The sequence below is a fragment of the Pseudophryne corroboree genome, chromosome 1 (genome assembly GCF_028390025.1).
Source record: "Pseudophryne corroboree isolate aPseCor3 chromosome 1, aPseCor3.hap2, whole genome shotgun sequence".
Lineage (NCBI taxonomy): Eukaryota > Metazoa > Chordata > Amphibia > Anura > Myobatrachidae > Pseudophryne > Pseudophryne corroboree.
The window spans coordinates 285,451,523-285,470,379 of record NC_086444.1 but is presented as its reverse complement, the minus strand read 5'-3'; the positions used below and the strand labels follow the sequence as shown (position 1 = coordinate 285,470,379).

The 18,857-nt window shown below is 44.1% G+C and overlaps 1 protein-coding gene across 2 annotated transcripts in view; it reads right to left on the bottom strand.

Moving 5' to 3' along the window:
• The window catches only part of KSR2 (kinase suppressor of ras 2), an 868,249-nt gene extending 854,362 nt beyond the window's left edge, over positions 1 to 13,887 (bottom strand). For both annotated transcript variants that reach the window (XM_063964329.1, XM_063964330.1), the window contains exon 1: positions 13,687 to 13,887. In XM_063964329.1, coding sequence (XP_063820399.1) covers positions 13,687 to 13,863 — 177 coding nt within the window. In that variant the 5' untranslated portion in view covers positions 13,864 to 13,887. The remainder of the gene's footprint in view (positions 1 to 13,686) is intronic.
• Positions 13,888 to 18,857: the final 4,970 nt, after the last annotated feature.

Below are 18,857 nucleotides of genomic sequence, written 5' to 3'. Positions count from 1 at the left end.
GTGCCTGTACGCCGAAAGTGTCCCGCAATTCTTCTGGCCACCGACAGCATCTCTTGCACGCCCCTGTCGTTTTTTAAAAAATTCTGCACCACCAAATTCAAGGTATGTGCAAAACATGGGACGTGCTGGAATTTGCCCAGATTTAATGCGCACACAATATTGCTGGCGTTGTCCGATGCCACAAATCCACAGGAGAGTCCAATTGGGGTAAGCCATTCCGCGATGATCTTCCTCAGTTGCCGTAAGAGGTTTTCAGCTGTGTGCGTATTCTGGAAACCGGTGATACAAAGCCTAGCCTGCCTAGGAAAGAGTTGGCGTTTGCGAGATGCTGCTACTGGTGCCGCCGCTGCTGTTCTTGCGGCGGGAGTCCATATATCTACCCAGTGGGCTGTCACAGTCATATAGTCCTGACCCTGCCCTGCTCCACTTGTCCACATGTCCGTGGTTAAGTGGACATTGGGTACAGCTGCATTTTTTAGGACACTGGTGACTCTTTTTCTGAGGTCTGTGTACATTTTCGGTATCGCCTGCCTAGAGAAATGGAACCTAGATGGTATTTGGTACCGGGGACACAGTACCTCCAACAAGTCTCTAGTTGGCTCTGCAGTAATGATGGATACCGGAACCACGTTTCTCACCACCCAGGATGCCAAGGCCTCAGTTATCCGCTTTGCAGCAGGATGACTGCTGTGATATTTCATCTTCCTCGCAAAGGACTGTTGGACAGTCAATTGCTTGGTGGAAGTAGTAAAAGTGGGCTTACGAGTACGACTTCCCCTCTGGGATGACCATCGACTCCCAGCAGCAACAACAGCAGCGCCAGCAGCAGTAGGCGTTACACGCATGGATGCATCGGAGGAATCCCAGGCAGGAGAGGACTCGTCAGAATTGCCAGTGACATGGCCTGCAGGACTATTGGCATTCCTGGGGAAGGAGGAAATTGACACTGAGGGAGTTGGTGGGGTGGTTTGCGTGAGCTTGGTTACAAGAGGAAGGGATTTACTGGTCAGTGGACTGCTTCCGCTGTCGCCCAAAGTTTTTGAACTTGTCACTGACTTATTATGAATGCGCTGCAGGTGACGTATAAGGGAGGATGTTCCGAGGTGGTTAACGTCCTTACCCCTACTTATTACAGCTTGACAAAGGCAACACACGGCTTGACAAATGTTGTCCGCATTTCTGTTGAAATACTTCCACACCGAAGAGCTGATTTTTTTGGTATTTTCACCAGGCATGTCAACGGCCATATTCCTCCCACGGACAACAGGTGTCTCCCCGGGTGCCTGACTTAAACAAACCACCTCACCATCAGAATCCTCCTTGTCAATTTCCTCCCCAGCGCCAGCAACACCCATATCCTCCTCATCTTGGTGTACTTCAACACTGACATCTTCAATCTGACTATCAGGAACTGGACTGCGGGTGCTCCTTCCAGCACTTGCAGGGGGCGTGCAAATGGTGGAAGGCGCATGCTCTTCACGTCCAGTGTTAGGAAGGTCAGGCATCGCAACCGACACAATTGGACTCTCCTTGTGGATTTGGGATTTCGAAGAACGCACAGTTCTTTGCGGTGCTTTTGCCAGCTTGAGTCTTTTCATTTTTCTAGCAAGAGGCTGAGTGCTTCCATCCTCATGTGAAGCTGAACCACTAGCTATGAACATAGGCCAGGGCCTCAGCCGTTCCTTGCCACTCCGTGTGGTAAATGGCATATTGGCAAGTTTACGCTTCTCCTCCGACAATTTTATTTTAGATTTTGGAGTCCTTTTTTTACTGATATTTGGTGTTTTGGATTTTACATGCTCTGTACTATGACATTGGGCATCGGCCTTGGCAGACGACGTTGCTGGAATTTCATCGTCTCGGCCATGACTAGTGGCAGCAGCTTCAGCACGAGGTGGAAGTGGATCTTGATCTTTCCCTAATTTTGGAACCTCAACATTTTTGTTCTCCATATTTTAATAGGCACAACTAAAAGGCACCTCAGGTAAACAATGGAGATGGATGGATACTAGTATACTTATGGATGGACTGCCGAGTGCCGACACAGAGGTAGCTACAGCCGTGGACTACCGTACTGTGTCTGCTGCTAATATAGACTGGATGATAATGAGATGAAATCAATATATATGTATATATAATATCACTAGTACTGCAGCCGGACAGGTATATATATTTATTATGTAATGACTGATGACGGACCTGCTGGACACTGTCAGCTCAGCAGCACCGCAGACTGCTACAGTAAGCTACTATAGTAGTATGTATAAAGAAGAAAGAAAAAAAAAAACCACGGGTAGGTGGTATACAATTATGGATGGACTGCCGAGTGCCGACACAGAGGTAGCTACAGCCGTGGACTACCGTACTGTGTCTGCTGATAATATAGACTGGATGATAATGAGATGAAATCAATATATATGTATATATAATATCACTAGTACTGCAGCCGGACAGGTATATATATTTATTATGTAATGACTGATGACGGACCTGCTGGACACTGTCAGCTCAGCAGCACCACAGACTGCTACAGTAAGCTACTATAGTAGTATGTATAAAGAAGAAAGAAAAAAAAAACCACGGGTAGGTGGTATACAATTATGGATGGACTGCCGAGTGCCGACACAGAGGTAGCTACAGCCGTGGACTACCGTACTGTGTCTGCTGATAATATAGACTGGATGATAATGAGATGAAATCAATATATATGTATATATAATATCACTAGTACTGCAGCCGGACAGGTATATATATTTATTATGTAATGACTGATGACGGACCTGCTGGACACTGTCAGCTCAGCAGCACCGCAGACTGCTACAGTAAGCTACTATAGTAGTATGTATAAAGAAGAAAGAAAAAAAAAACCACGGGTAGGTGGTATACAATTATGGATGGACTGCCGAGTGCCGACACAGAGGTAGCTACAGCCGTGGACTACCGTACTGTGTCTGCTGATAATATAGACTGGATGATAATGAGATGAAATCAATATATATGTATATATAATATCACTAGTACTGCAGCCGGACAGGTATATATATTTATTATGTAATGACTGATGCGGACCTGCTGGACACTGTCAGCTCAGCAGCACCGCAGACTGCTACAGTAAGCTACTATAGTAGTATGTATAAAGAAGAAAGAAAAAAAAAAACCACGGGTAGGTGGTATACAATTATAGATGGACTGCCGAGTGCCGACACAGAGGTAGCTACAGCCGTGGACTAACGTACTGTGTCTGCTGATAATATAGACTGGATGATAATGAGATGAAATCAATATATATGTATATATAATATCACTAGTACTGCAGCCGGACAGGTATATATATTTATTATGTAGTGACTGATGACGGACCTGCTGGACACTGTCAGCTCAGCAGCACCGCAGACTGCTACAGTAAGCTACTATAGTAGTATGTATAAAGAAGAAAGAAAGAAAAAAACCACGGGTAGGTGGTATACAATTATGGATGGACTGCCGAGTGCCGACACAGAGGAAGCTACAGCCGTGGACTAACGTACTGTGTCTGCTGATAATATAGACTGGATGATAATGAGATGAAATCAATATATATATATATATATATATAATTATATAATATCACTAGTACTGCAGCCGGACAGGTATATATATTTATTATGTAATGACTGATGACGGACCTGCTGGACACTGTCAGCTCAGCAGCACCGCAGACTGCTACAGTAAGCTACTATAGTAGTATGTATAAAGAAGAAAGAAAAAAAAAAAAAAACACGGGTAGGTGCTAGGTGGTATACAATATTATATATATATTATATACAATTATATATATATATATATATATATGTATATATATATATTAAACTCATAAACTGGTGGTGATTATTAAACTGGTGGTCAGGTCACTGGTCACACTATCAGCAACTTGCAAGTAGTACTCCTGAGTCCTAAGCAGACAATCACAATATATATTATACTGGTGGTCAGTGTGGTCACAAACAATGGCAGTGTGGCACTCTGGCAGCAAAAGTGTGCACTGTACGTTATATGTACTCCTGAGTCCTGAGTTCTGCTCTCAGACTCTAACTGCTCCCCACTGTCAGTGTCTCCCCCACAAGTCAGATAATACAGTCACACTAGCTCTATCACTTCAGCAAGTACTAGTAGTAGTAGTACTCCTCCTAATGCTCCCCAAAATTACTACTGTGTCTCTCTCTGTCTCACTCTCTTCTCGAATCTCTATAAACGGAGAGGACGCCAGCCACGTCCTCTCCCTATGAATCTCAATGCACGTGTGAAAATGGCGGCGACGCGCGGCTCCTTATATAGAATCCGAGTCTCGCGATAGAATCCGAGCCTCGTGAGAATCCGACAGCGTGATGATGACGTTCGGGCGCGCTCGGGTTAACCGAGCAAGGCGGGAAGATCCGAGTCGCTCGGACCCGTGTAAAAAAACCTGAAGTTCGGGCGGGTTCGGATTCCGAGGAACCGAACCCGCTCATCTCTAGTCCCAACACAGTTATTTGTTTACTAGCTAAAAACTCCCTCACAGACAATGCATATCCAACTTTTTCATGCAGTCTTTTTCAGTACTTCCAAATCGTAAACATGGTTGACTGTTTGTCGGTGTTCACTTGCTCTGCTATATTCCTGAAAGTCAGCCGACATTTTTCATGCACAATTTGACAAAGGTTTGCAATGTTTTCTTAAGTTCTGCTCATTGCTGGCCGTCCTAAACTCTCCTCGTCCATGACACCTTCTCACCCACTTGTAAACTGCTGCTTTCTTCATAGCATTATCCCCAAATACTTGCATTAATAGCTCTCTGATTTGGCTTCCACTCTGCCAAGCTTAACAAGAAATGTAATGTTCATTTGTTTCTCTAATTCATGCTACGGCATTCTCGCGGCGGCACACCAAAACACACACAGACAATAATAGACGCCACCTTATTGTTTCTTGGACTGCTAATTGGTGGAGAGTGCCCCTCCAGACAACTGAAACCTTGTATATCTATCTATCTATCTATCTATCTATCTATCTACTGTATATATATATATATATATATATATATAGAGAGAGAGAGAGAGAGAGAGAAAGAGAAAGAGAATGAGGCTCATGGAAGGCGGCACTCAGGAGTCTGGGAAGTTTGTGCAAAAAGCAGTGCTATTTATTAAAACATGTAAACGTTTCGGGGTACGGTGACCCCGACTTCAGGACACACACTTAAGATGGGATCACCATACCCCGAAATGTTGACATGTTTTAATAAACAGCACCGCTTTTTGCACAAAGTGCCCAGTCTCCTGTGAGCCACCTTCCATTATTTTCTCTGCATTAACAGGCTGCCAGGCCTGTTAGCAGGGCACCAGAGCAATTTACTGCTCAACCCACCGCACGTCACTGCTATATACATATATATGTTCCTCACAGTGTGGCACTCTGGCACTCCTAGCATAAAGAATCACACATATCAACAGCATATTAATAGCCATGAAGAACAATATGCTGCATATTATGTTTGTGGAGGCAACCAGCTACGTAAATCTTATTAATAGGGAGTGCCAGACCCTATATACAATATATATAATATATATATATACATACATACATACACGCACACACACACATATATATATTGAGAGAGAGAGAGAGAGTGTGTTAACTGGCAAAGATGAAACAGATTATTTAAAAAAGGATAACGAGGTAAGAAACAAATTATATTTTAGAGATTTAGGGGAACATTTACTAAGTAGTGATAAGAGCGGAGAAGTGAGCCAGTGGAGAAATTTCCCCATCAACCAATCAGCAGCTCTGTATCATTTTATAGTATGCAAATTATAGATGTTACTTCAGTGCCGATTGGTTGCCATGGGCAACTTCTCCACTGGCTCACTTCTCCGCTCTTATCACTGCTTAGTAAATGTCCCCCTAAGTCATTTGGCTACAAAAACTTATAAAATGCAGGTTTACTAAAACACTGCTGTTATAGTTTCATATATATATATATATATATATATATATTGTAACAAATTTCTTTAAAATAAATACCATCTAATTAAACAAATTGACATTGGAAACACAAGCTAGACTGCAGATGGTTCACATATAAAATATACAGAAAGATTTATAGGAGAGGTGTCCTAGCTTAATTCTAAAATTCAGTGTAAAAACAATACTGCTCAATATTTTTTTACTAAATGCAAGTAGCCAGTATTTTGCATATCTCTTGCATGCACTGCACCCCATCCTTTGCAACATACTGTAGCTTTGTTCCAGAAGCAGGTTGCTCCCAAGTCTGAATCAAGCTCTATAGGGTGGGGGAGGGGGATGTAATATAGGGTATGAGATTCAGGATGTGAGAGATTTTGTAAGAGTTTCCCTGGTTCCCTGGTTTTGCCATGTAAGTGACTAACAGTTTAAACAAACAGGAGAAGTCTCACAAATCCTCTACATCCTGATTCTCACACCCTATTATATCCAGATCCGGCTTTAGGCATAGCCAAACTAGGCAAATGTCTAGGGCATTTGGTATGCCTAGGGTCACTAGCAGCTTCTGCTGATTAAAAAGAGGTGTGGCATGCCTATATTCTGTGTGTGACTGCGGCTGTATTTGAATATGAAATGCTACATTACAGTGTATTCCTGGAAATCACTGTAATATAGCATTTCGTATGCAGATACAGTCACAGAATATAGACATACCGCATATCATTTTAATAAAAAAAAGGAGCCCAACGTTAGCAGAGCTACCAGCTGACTCACGCCAGGCATCTCCTGCTGCATGACGCATTGAGGCAAGATGTATGAGAACACATCTGTATCCAAGCAGAGGCAGAGGTCACAGTTTTAGCAGCCATGTGAGTGATGTGTGCGGGTGGGTTAGCTGTGCAGTAGTGTTCGGCATATGTGTAAGGGGCATTATGTGTGTGAATAAAGTTGCACTACTGTGTGGCATAATTTGAATTGGGGGTACTATTGTGTGACCATGTCCCTTCCCAGCAAGAACACACTCCTTTTTGGACTGTGCGCCAAATGCGTAATGTTCCTATTTAAAATATAGGGGGTAGGAACACCTAAATGAGGACTGTTATGGGTGAGGGGTGATGGTGCTGGGAAAGGGGTGCAGGGTCGGAGGTGGCACTAGCGGTGGTGCTAGGGGGCACCAGACAAAATCTTGCCTAGGACATCATACTGGTTAGGATAGACTCTGATTACATCCCACCCATAGTGTTTATTTTTCAAAAACTGGCAATTTTTGTCAACCTTACATAATTTTATTTTTTAATATAGTAAGTTACACAAATAAAGTGCAACATGGGGAAATCTTAACTAAATAATTTTTCCAACGGAAATTGAATATTTACATCTGGATGGAATACTTTGTACTAAAAGGTTACTTAGCTGGGGTATGTCGATCAGATTACTGTATCTGCCTAGTCTGGCATGCCGCTGCTCTGCTTACTCTTGCTGCAGAATTGCGGTCCATGGCAAGGCCAGCTATAAGAGGGAAATATGTCAGGGGGCATGTGGCTATTGCAAGAACTTACAATAGGAAGATATTTTTGGTAAAGGGGACTATATTACCTTGACAATCATTTACTGAGGCAGAATGCTTCCTGGACATATGTTGTCATCTCCGTTATAAAGGTATCACAGCCACACTGCTCTTTGTAAATTAATAATGAAAGACTCTAACATAAACTTCCAAGAACTTATTGTATAGTAATCTTGAGAGGATTACAAAACAACCAAAATAGCTCTAAGCAAACACACACACTGGATAGAAATTATACCATCAGAACAAATATTAAGGATCCCCCAGATGTACCATAGAGAGACCACAAATGCAGCCCCCATAGGTTTCTATGAGGACTGCTATGCAGTCAGATTTACCAAGCTCAGGAATGCAATGCATTCCGATGCTTAGCCACAATAGGTAACGCAATCTCCAGATGGCGTTAGCCTATAGTAGCCAAAGGCATGTATTCACATGCATACTGGTTCTGCTCACAAAATGGCTGTATAGCTGGCCTGTTTATTTTAAGAGAAGCAAAAGCAGTGTTTTTTTCTGAACAGTATACAGTACTGGCACATTTGTCTGGTATTATGTTTATTAGTTATAACCAGTTCCAGAAACAGGATGAAATCAGGTGAAATCATATGAGAAATTAATAAAATAAGGTCAGAAGACTTGTCCAGTAGGTGAGTACCGGGCCTGCACCTTGTTTCTGGTGTCCTTTTTCATAAAAAAAAACAAGGCGCAAAAAATAAGGAGTGAGATCATCTGAAACTTAAGGGGGTACACATGGGGAGATGCGTGCTGAGCGATCTATCACAGAATGCTCAGCACACATCTCTCCTCCTGCTTAGCACACAGCGCGATGTGTGCTTAGCAAGGGATGTAGTAGGGTATGCCGGCGGCCAGGCTCCCGGCGACCAGCATACCGGCGCCGGAATCCCGACCGCCGGCATACCGACAGCTGGGCGAGCACAAATTAGCCCCTTGCGGGCACGGTGGCGTGCTATGCACGCTACGCTAATTGTTCTCCCTCCCGGGGGCTCCAGGGCCCCAAAGAGGGGAAAAAAGTGTCGATATATGCCGGCTGTCAGGATTCCGGCGCCGGTATCCCGACAGCCGGCAAACTGAAGACCACCCTTTATCAAGGGTAGGACAGGGGGGTCCGAGGATGCTCACTTCACCCAGCGGTGAAGTGAGCGATCTGACTAGATTGGCCTGCATGCAGGCACAATCTAGAGTCAGCAATAGCGACGTGCGGGGCCATGCATCGCTATCGCTATGGGGCATACACACAAAGCAATCTGTGCTTCTTTTCTAAGCAATCTAGTCAGATTGCTTAAGGGCCCTACAGACTGGGAGACCCGCCGCCGAGCTGCCCGACCGTCGATAAGGCAGATGGGCGACCCTGCGGCGGGGGGGGAGGTGATGGCGGAGTGAAGTTTCTTCACTCCCCCCATCACCCAACTCCATAGCAATGCATGCTAATATGGACAATCTCGTCCATATTGGCCTGCATGCATAAGCGACGGGGCACCAACTATGAACGAGCACAGGGCTCGTTCATTAATGAACAAGAACGTTCATATCGTGCAGTGTTATATGCCAGTGTGTAGGGCCCTTTAGAATTTAAGCACACCCCTCTTTAAGGACTGTACACACTGGCCGAGGTGCCCGACGGCCGACTGACACCCGGTGGCGCATGAGGGGGGGGGTAATGGGGGAAGGGAAGTTTCTTCACTTTCTGATGTCACCCGGCCCCATAGCCAGGCATACTAATATGGACGATATTGTCCATATTGGCTTGCAGGTATAACCGAGTTGGCACCAACGATGAATGACCGTGGGGCCGTGCATCGTTCATCGTTGGTGCCTACACACTGAAAGATATGAACAATTTCTTGTTCATTACTGAACAAGATTGTTCATATCGGCTGCACACATCTGCCAGTGTGTAGGGCCCTTTAGTCTGTTGTTAAAACTAAGCCAATATTAATGTATTTTAAACTTGGCTAGAAATAATGGCAGATAATAATTACAGTACCCTATATACGTATAGATCAATAATCTGAGAAGACATATTGTCAATATTTACTATTTAATATGTATTACTATTTAATTAATCATTAACAATTCTTAAATCAAACCAAATGTCAAGTAGTGGTAAAACTAATATACCCAAATTGACAGTAAAAGTATTCTAATGATTATTTACAAAGTGCTTGCCTGTAGAAATAAGCGTACAGTATGTTACATATTGTTTCTAACTACTTGTGTACTAAAACTTTCATCCTTCAAGTAAAAATTACTTTTAGCGCCTCACTCCCCTTTGTCTTCCTAACTCTCCCTGGTAGAGCTTGGCAAGTCTACCAAAGAAGAGTCTTCTTTATTTATCTCAGTAGTACAAGTCCACCAAACTGCACCTGATTATTATTATTATTATTATTATTATTATTATTATTTTCTTCTTACTCTGTGAGGATTCCTTTATGATGTTTAAGGGTTGATGTATCAACAGTGAAATGAGTGGAGAAGTGGACCAGTTGAAAAGTTGCCCATAATGACCAATCAGCTTTGAGGTAGCATTTATCACGTACATTCTATAAAATGATAGGTAGAAGCTTCTCCACTGCTCCACTTATCCAGTCTTTTCACTGCTTGATACATCAACCCCACAGAGAGAGCATTTAATACAGCGTCTAATACAGTGCTCCTTGTATTCACTATAGATAGCAGCACATATCCCCTTGTCTCCCCAAGATTTCTAGGAAAGTCTGCCCTCCTTTCTTCATTTCCCCCCATAGGTATTGCCCTGCCCACACTTTCAAACACCTTGTGCAAAGCATGAGGGCCTGTTCTCCTCTTGGGAGAGTGAAGATGGGCTGTGACATCATAGTCCCACACCACACTCCCAGCCCATTACTCACATAGAGGAGCAACAGCAACAACTTCACTGCCACATGTCATTGTGAGTGGGTGCTGTAGTGAAAATAAACTTAAAAAGTGACAGTATGTCAATCAATCAGTGTTTAAGGGATCCCCTCTAAAACCTGCCACCATAGGTCATCCTGATGGTAATACAGACCTGTGCACTATGCACTCTCCCAAGCCATTGTTTTCTAGACCTCACAAAAACTTTGTGATGAAGTGCAGTTGGCTTGGAAGAAAGAGTAATGAAGTCCCATACCTTGACTTAAAAGCCATGTCACACTTTCCCAGAATGGCTTCCTTTAAACCTCCCTGCTGATGTGAGATCTGGAGGAAGCCAACCCAGGTAAGGGTATAATGTAGCTCATGTACTAAATGCTCCTTCTCCCAGGTGAACAAGGTCACGGAGTTATACAATTTTTTATTTCTAACTACATAGCACACAATAAAGCCATTCAAAAATCCGCTAACCTAGTAAAAGCTCAAGAGCAAAAATGAACACCAATGTTGGTAAATGATCTTATTGTGAATTGGAAAAAAAGAAACAAATGGAAAACAATCAAAACTTGGTAGGAGAGGGAGTCAGCTTAGAACTTCTTCACATGCATTTATATTTCTGCACACTTTTATACACCAGCCATTTTAACCAATATGAGCCATGGCAAATACAATGGAAAGTTAGTGTACTGATGCAAGGAGCTGAGGATTAGTGGCTAAAGGGTCTATTTACTAAAGGGGGGTACTCACGGAGAGACCCATGCTTAAAATCTAAGCAATCTGACTAGATTGCTTAGATTTTAAGCACAGATCACTCGTGTGTAGCCCCCTCAGCGATAGCGATGCGCGGCCCCGCACATCGCTATCGCCGCTGCTAGATTGAGCCTGCATGCAGGCCAATCTAGCGGGTTGCTCACTTCACCCGCTGGGTGAAGTGAGCAGCCCCCGTCCTCCCCCCGCATCGCTCAGCACACATCGCACTGTGCTGAGCGGCAGGAGAGATGTGTGCTGAGCGGTTCGCTCAGCACACATCTCTCCCGTGTATACCCCCTTAAGCCTTGGACAGAGATAAAGTGGGTGGAGATAAACTCAACTCCCATCTGCCATGTTACAGGCTGTAGGGCAGATGTATTAAGCCTGGAGAAGTGATAAAAGTGATAAAGCAGTGATAAGTGCAAGGTGACAACACACCAGCCAGTCAGCTCTTAACTGTAATTTTTCAAATCCGTAATGATTGGCTGGTGCGTTATCACCTTGAGCTTATCACTGCTCTATCACTTTTTTATCCCTTCTCCAGGTTAACAGATCTGCCCCCTGTTTGAAAAATGACAGTTAGGAGCTGGTTGGCTGGTATTTTATCTCTGTCCATATTATCTCCATCTAAGGCTTAGTAAACAGACCCCTTTATATCAATGCCTTAAAAAATTTTTAAGACCTCTAAAGGATAGTTATTGTGGTAGACTACTTTTAGTTTTAAGTTGCAATAAGAGAACGTTATAAAAGTTCTTCCTCGCGTCGGACATGAAACAAGCGACTAGTTTAATGACAGCTTCATAATTAATTCCACCATAGGCCAAGCACTTGTTGCCCTTAGTGTTTTCTCTTAACTCCCATGAATTTTCCACTTTCATTGAGTCGGCATCTGTCACAGTCAAGACACAAAGAAATGCTCTGTGCTGTGGGGTCTAGAAAATAATTTGATTGTCAACACATTTACATTGCATAATGAAAGATGTAGGGTCACAAAAATACCTGTGTATTGGAAAAATAAAAATCTGTTAAATGTATCCAACACAGAGACATGAGATCTGCTAGTTGCAAATTACTTTTCATCAGAAAGCAATCAATAAATTGAATTGAAAACAGGCCATAAACGGACCATCTTCAAAATTGAAACAGAACATTGTTCTACATGTTTACTGAGAAATATATCTGGGGCGACACAGAACATAAAACATAGAATCGACTTAAATTAAATAATAATGAACCACATATGCCACATAATCTTTATTTAGAATAACTACAGTCTAATAATTAACTAATGCTATCAGTTGTGTTATGATGTCCATAAGGCCTCTTAGCAATGAAAATTAAATACGTCTTCTAATAGAAACTATGTTTTACATATAGGTCATTGGTAAATGAACTATGTCTAATGCCATTTATTCATCCTTAACTTCTACGCTTAGCATCTGTGAACATACTGTAAGCCATGTTTGTGTAACAGAGACAGGGACCACCTGACTCAAATGTTTTTTTATCCAAAGTTAGATCTAAGCGATAAAACACAGTAGTAACTGACCTAAGTTTCAAGGTACAGCTTCTAATACTAGAGTAATCTTATACTGACAGCAATATAATACAATTACTGTATTACGCATAGTGGTGGAACACTGTTACAATAAAGATCTAGACAGCAAATGCAAACTGAACTCAATGACACTTGGAGGGTCTGTATAAAATGGGAAGAGGGAATCCCTAATTACTTACAGTGTATCACTTCCCTTATGAGGGTAGAATAAACACACAAAAAAAATCAATTGTAGCTACTGTACATCCCTATCTAGTAAAATGAGCAATCCACAGCAAATGCTATAAACATGACACCAGACTTTAAAGCAGATTAAAGGGCCTAGCTTGGCCAGATCTATCTTTCACTCTATTATTGTATACAATATTATATTGTCCTTGGGTTTCAGCTGTGTTACTCTGCGTGTGTGTGTTGCAAAACCCCAGCCTGTAATACAGTGATTGGTGCCATAGTGAAATATAAGAAATGCATAACACCAGCATCTTTGTACAATGCAGAAACACTTATGACATCTATCTGTAACAATTCAGCAACAATGTATGGCAGCAGGTGTGGGCTGGGGAAGAAGACGGAGGGGATATACTGTAGGAGCCCTGCACAAGTCTCTTTACAGAGAAGCACCTTTGCGACCACCTGCAGAATGCGCAGGCTCACTCCATTTCACTGCAGCTGCTTAATTTATGGCACTGCACACCAAGCAGGGGATATAAACAAACCCACTGGCAGCATGAAAGATAGGGGGATGGGTTGAAATGAAAGATAAAAAATCGCCCCAGTGGGTGCAGAGGAACAACCCAAATACCACTCTGCACCGCAGTACTGGCCGGCAAAGTAGTCAGTGTGTTACAACAGATGCTCAGTAAAGAAGACAGAGGTAGTAATAACACAAGTAGCCAATGCTGACAATAGCGAGGTTTCATGCAGATGCCCCAAGGTAATCTCCTACCTCCAATGTCCTGATTTCTTTCTGTGTCAAGTCGTTGGAGGTGGCACACTTGGTCCTGAGCCCCTCCAGGTTAGAGATGCTGATATCTATCATGTTTTGTACCAACTCGCACTGCTGCAGGGCTTTCTGCAAACTCAGAGGCTGATCGTCGCTGCTGGGCACATTTTCTTCATCCATTTCTCCCCTTTGCTCTGCAGTCACCCTTTTCTTCCCACCCCCCTCCCCCCCACCCACCCCCCCCAGAAATAATATTAATACAAAAATGAGCTGTATCCCTACTCTAACCTTCTCCCACTGGTCCACCCCACCCACCCCTCTGCTTCCTCCCACTACCCCAGTCTTCAGCACAGGTGCATGGATAGGGCAGCCTGTGTGCACAGAGGATACATCCAACCTACACCCTGCACACTAGCTTACTCTTCCATCTGCCTCCATTAGAGTGAGTGCTCCTCGGTGCCTCCAACCGAGATGCTGTATCACACGAGCACCAGGCAGCGGTGCTGATGCTGCCAACAGCCGGAAATAAAGAAATATGTATGCGTGCACAGGCTCTGTCTGCAAAGCTTCCAACAAAAACAAATAATAATACAAATAATAAAAAAATAGAATAATAGTAATGATATCAGTAGGTGTTCATCTCTTCACAACACCTGCACGGCATCTCGGTGCTTGCAGGAGCTCACAGTTGCACTTGGCAGGGTGCTTTCTTTATTATTATTTTGTGGCTGTAGGATGCCTTTTTTTTATTAATAATAATTACTCTTTGTGATGTGTGCATGTGCTGACCCTTAGGGTGATTGCTGCATAAAATTGCTGGAGCCGGTGCCTGCTGCTGCCCGTACTGCTGCTGCTGCTGCTGCTGCATCCCCTCCTGCCTCTTTCTGCACCGACATCTTGCCTGTCAATCATGCGCGCCCTGGATTCGGATGGGAGGAGGGGGCGGAGTTTGGGAGAGGAGCATGAACGCGCACTGACAGGAGGACCAGTCTGTGCTGGGTGTAGGTGAGAGCTGTGTGTATGCTCTTTCACCGTACTTGACTTTGGATACCATTGTACAGTTACTATAAATAAAACAAATACAAGTTGCATTTCTGTCCAGTGAAGTAACCTGGTTACTTGGATTCGATTATCATTGACCCTGCTCAATTAATTAAAACAAGTAGATTGTTTTAAGTGCTATCTAGTCATTACTATGTTTGCCAATTATTTTTAGATTGTCTAGGATAATTAGTTTGACTGTTTCCTTCAAAATCCATACATTTACCATAACCTCACTTTAAGGGGGAGAGTCAAAAGTTTGAAAAGTCAGTTGGGAGTCTGTTTTTTCCTATCTAATAGACAGGAAAGAACAGACAACCAACCGACTTTTCAAACATTTGACTCTCCCCCAAAAAGTTGGTTTATAATAGTGATGAGCGGGTTCGGTTCCTCGGAAACCGAACCCCCCCCCCCGAACTTCACCCATTTTACACGGGTCCGAGGCATACTCGGATTCTCCCGTATGGCTCGGTTATGGCGCGCCCGAACGTCATCCCGCGGTCGGATTCTCGTGAGATTCATATTCTATATAAGGATCCGCGCGTCGCCGCCATTTTCACTCGTGCATTGGAAATGTTAGGGAGAGGACGTGGCTGGCGTCCTCTCCGTTTATTAATGTTGCTGCAAATATTTGTGCTTATTGCTTAATTCTGGGGACTGGGGAGCAGCTGTATTATATAGGAGGAGTACAGTGCAGAGTTTTGCTGATCAGTGACCACCAGTTTTATCCGTTCTCTGCCTGAAAAACACTCCATATCTGTGCTCAGTGTGCTGCACATATCTGTGCTCACACTGCTTTATTGTGGGGACTGGGGACCAGCAGTATAATATAGGAGGAGTACAGTGCAGAGTTTTGCTGACAGTGACCACCAGTATATATAGCAGTACAGTACGGAAGGCCACTGCTCTACCTACCTCTGTGTCGTCAAGTATACTATCCATCTAGATTCTATACCTGTGGTGCATTTTAGTTTTGCAGTTTGCTGACAGTGATCACCAGTATATATAGCAGTATGGTACGGAAGGCCACTGTTCTACCTACCTCTGTGTCATCAAGTATACTATCCATCTAGATTCTATACCTGTGGTGCATTTTAGTTTTGCAGTTTGCTGACAGTGACCACCAGTATATATAGCAGTACGGTACGGAAAGGCCACTGCTCTACCTACCTCTGTGTCGTCAAGTATACTATCCATCTAGATTCTATACCTGTGGTGCATTTTAGTTTTGCAGTTTGCTGACAGTGACCACCAGTATATATAGCAGTACGGTACGGAAGGCCACTGCTCTACCTACCTCTGTGTCGTCAAGTATACTATCCATCTAGATTCTATACCTGTGGTGCATTTTAGTTTTGCAGTTTGCTGACAGTGACCACCAGTATATATAGCAGTACGGTACGGAAGGCCACTGCTCTACCTACCTCTGTGTCGTCAAGTATACTATCCATCTAGATTCTATACCTGTGGTGCATTTTAGTTTTGCAGTTTGCTGACAGTGACCACCAGTATATATAGCAGTACGGTACGGAAGGCCACTGCTCTACCTACCTCTGTGTCGTCAAGTATACTATCCATCTAGATTCTATACCTGTGGTGCATTTTAGTTTTGCAGTTTGCTGACAGTGACCACCAGTATATATAGCAGTACGGTACGGAAGGCCACCGCTCTACCTACCTCTGTGTCTTCAAGTATACTATCCATCCATACCTGTGGTGCATTTCAGTTGTGCGCAGTATATATAGTAGTAGGCCATTGCTATTGATACTGGCATATAATTCCACACATTAAAAAATGGAGAACAAAAATGTGGAGGTTAAAATAGGAAAAGATCAAGATCCACTTCCACCTCGTGCTTAAGCTGCTGCCACTAGTCATGGCCGAGACGATGAAATGCCATCAACGTCGTCTGCCAAGGCCGATGCCCAATGTCATAGTAGAGAGCATGTAAAATCCAAAAAAACAAAAGTTCCGTAAAATGACCCAAAAATCAAAATTGAAAGTGTCTGATGAGAAGCGTAAACTTGCCAATATGCCATTTACGACACGGAGTGGCAAGGAACGGCTGAGGCCCTGGCCTATGTTCATGGCTAGTGGTTCAGATTCACATGAGGATGGAAGCACTCATCCTCTCGCTAGAAAAATGAAAGACTTAAGCTGGCAAAAGCACAGCAAAGAACTGTGCGTTCTTCTAAATCACAAATCCCCAAGGAGAGTCCAATTGTGTCGGTTGCGATGCCTGACCTTCCCAACACTGGACGGGAAGAGCTTGCGCCTCCACCATTTACACGCCCCCTGCAAGTGCTGGAAGGAGCACCCGCAGTCCAGTTCCTGATAGTCAAATTGAAGAGGTCACTGTTGAAGTACACCAGGATGAGGATATGGGTGTTGCTGGCGCTGGGGAGGAAATTGACAAGGAGGATTCTGATGGTGAGGTGGTTTGTTTAAGTCAGGCACCCGGGGAGACACCTGTTGTCCGTGGGACGAATATGGCCATTGACATGCCTGGTCAAAATACAAAAAAAATCACCTCTTCGGTGTGGAATTATTTCAACACAAATGCGGACAACAGGTGTCAAGCCGTGTGTTGCCTTTGTCAAGCTGTAATAACAAGTAGGGGTAAGGACGTTAACCACCTCGGAACATCCTTCCTTATACGTCACCTGGACCGCATTCATCAGAAGTCAGTGACAAGTTCAAAAACTTTGGATAACAGCGGAAGCAGTCCACTGACCACTAAATCCCTTCCTCTTGTAACCAAGCTCCTGCAAACCACACCACCAACTCCCTCAGTGTCAATTTCCACCTTACACAGGAAAGCCAATAGCCTGCAGGCCATGTCACTGGCAAGTCTGACGAGTCCTCTCCTGCCTGGGATTCCTCTGATGCATCCTTGAGTGTAACGCCTACTGCTGCTGGCGCTGCTGTTGTTGCTGCTGGGAGTCGATCGTCATCCCAGAGGGGAAGTCGGAAGACCACTTGTACTACTTCCAGTAAGCAATTGACTGTCCAACAGTCCTTTGCGAGGAAGATGAAATATCACAGCAGTCATCCTGCTGCAAAGCGGATAACTCAGGTCTTGTCAGCCTGGGTGGTGAGAAACGTGTGTCCGGTATCCACCGTTAATTCACAGGCAACTAGAGACTTGATTGAGGTACTGTGTCCCCGGTACCAAATACCATCTAGGTTCCATTTCTCTAGGCAGGCGATACAGAAAATGTACACAGACGTCAGAAAAAGAGTCACCAGTGTCCTAAAAAATGCAGTTGTACCCAATGTCCACTTAACCACAGACATGTGGACAAGTGGAGCAGGGCAGACTCAGGACTATATGACTGTGACAGCCCACTGGGTAGATGTATTGCCTCCCGCAGCAAGAACAGCAGCGGTGGCACCAGTAGCAGCATCTCGCAAACGCCAACTCGTTCCTAGGCAGGCTACGCTTTGTATCACCGCTTTCCATAAGAGGCACACAGCTGACAACCTCTTACGGAAACTGAAGAACATCATCGCAGAATGGCAACCCCAATTGGACTCTCCTGGGGATTTGTGACATCGGACAACGCCACCAATATTGTGCGTGCATTACATCTGGGCAAATTCCAGCACGTCCCATGTTTTGCACATACATTGAATTTGGTGGTGCAGAATTATTTAAAAAAAACGACAGGGTCATGCAAGAGATGCTGTCGGTGGCCCTAAGAATTGCGGGCCACTTTCGGCATTCAGCCACCGCGTGCCGAAGACTGGAGCACCAGAAAACAGTCCTGAACCTGCCCTGCCATCATCTGAAGCAAGAGGTGGTAACGAGGTGGAATTCAACCCTCTATATGCTTCAGAGGATGGAGGAGCAGCAAAAGGCCATTGAAGCCTATACATCTGCCCACGATATAGGCAAAGGAGGTGGAATGCACCTGACTCAAGCGCAGTGGAGAATGATTTCAACGTTGTGCAAGGTTCTGCAACCCTTTGAACTTGCCACACGTGAAGTCAGTTCAGACACTGCCAGCCTGAGTCAGGTCATTCCCCTCATCAGGCTTTTGCAGAAGAAGCTGGAGACATTGAAGGAGGAGCTAAAACAGAGCGATTCCGCTAGGCATGTGGGACTTGTGGATGGAGCCCTTCATTCGCT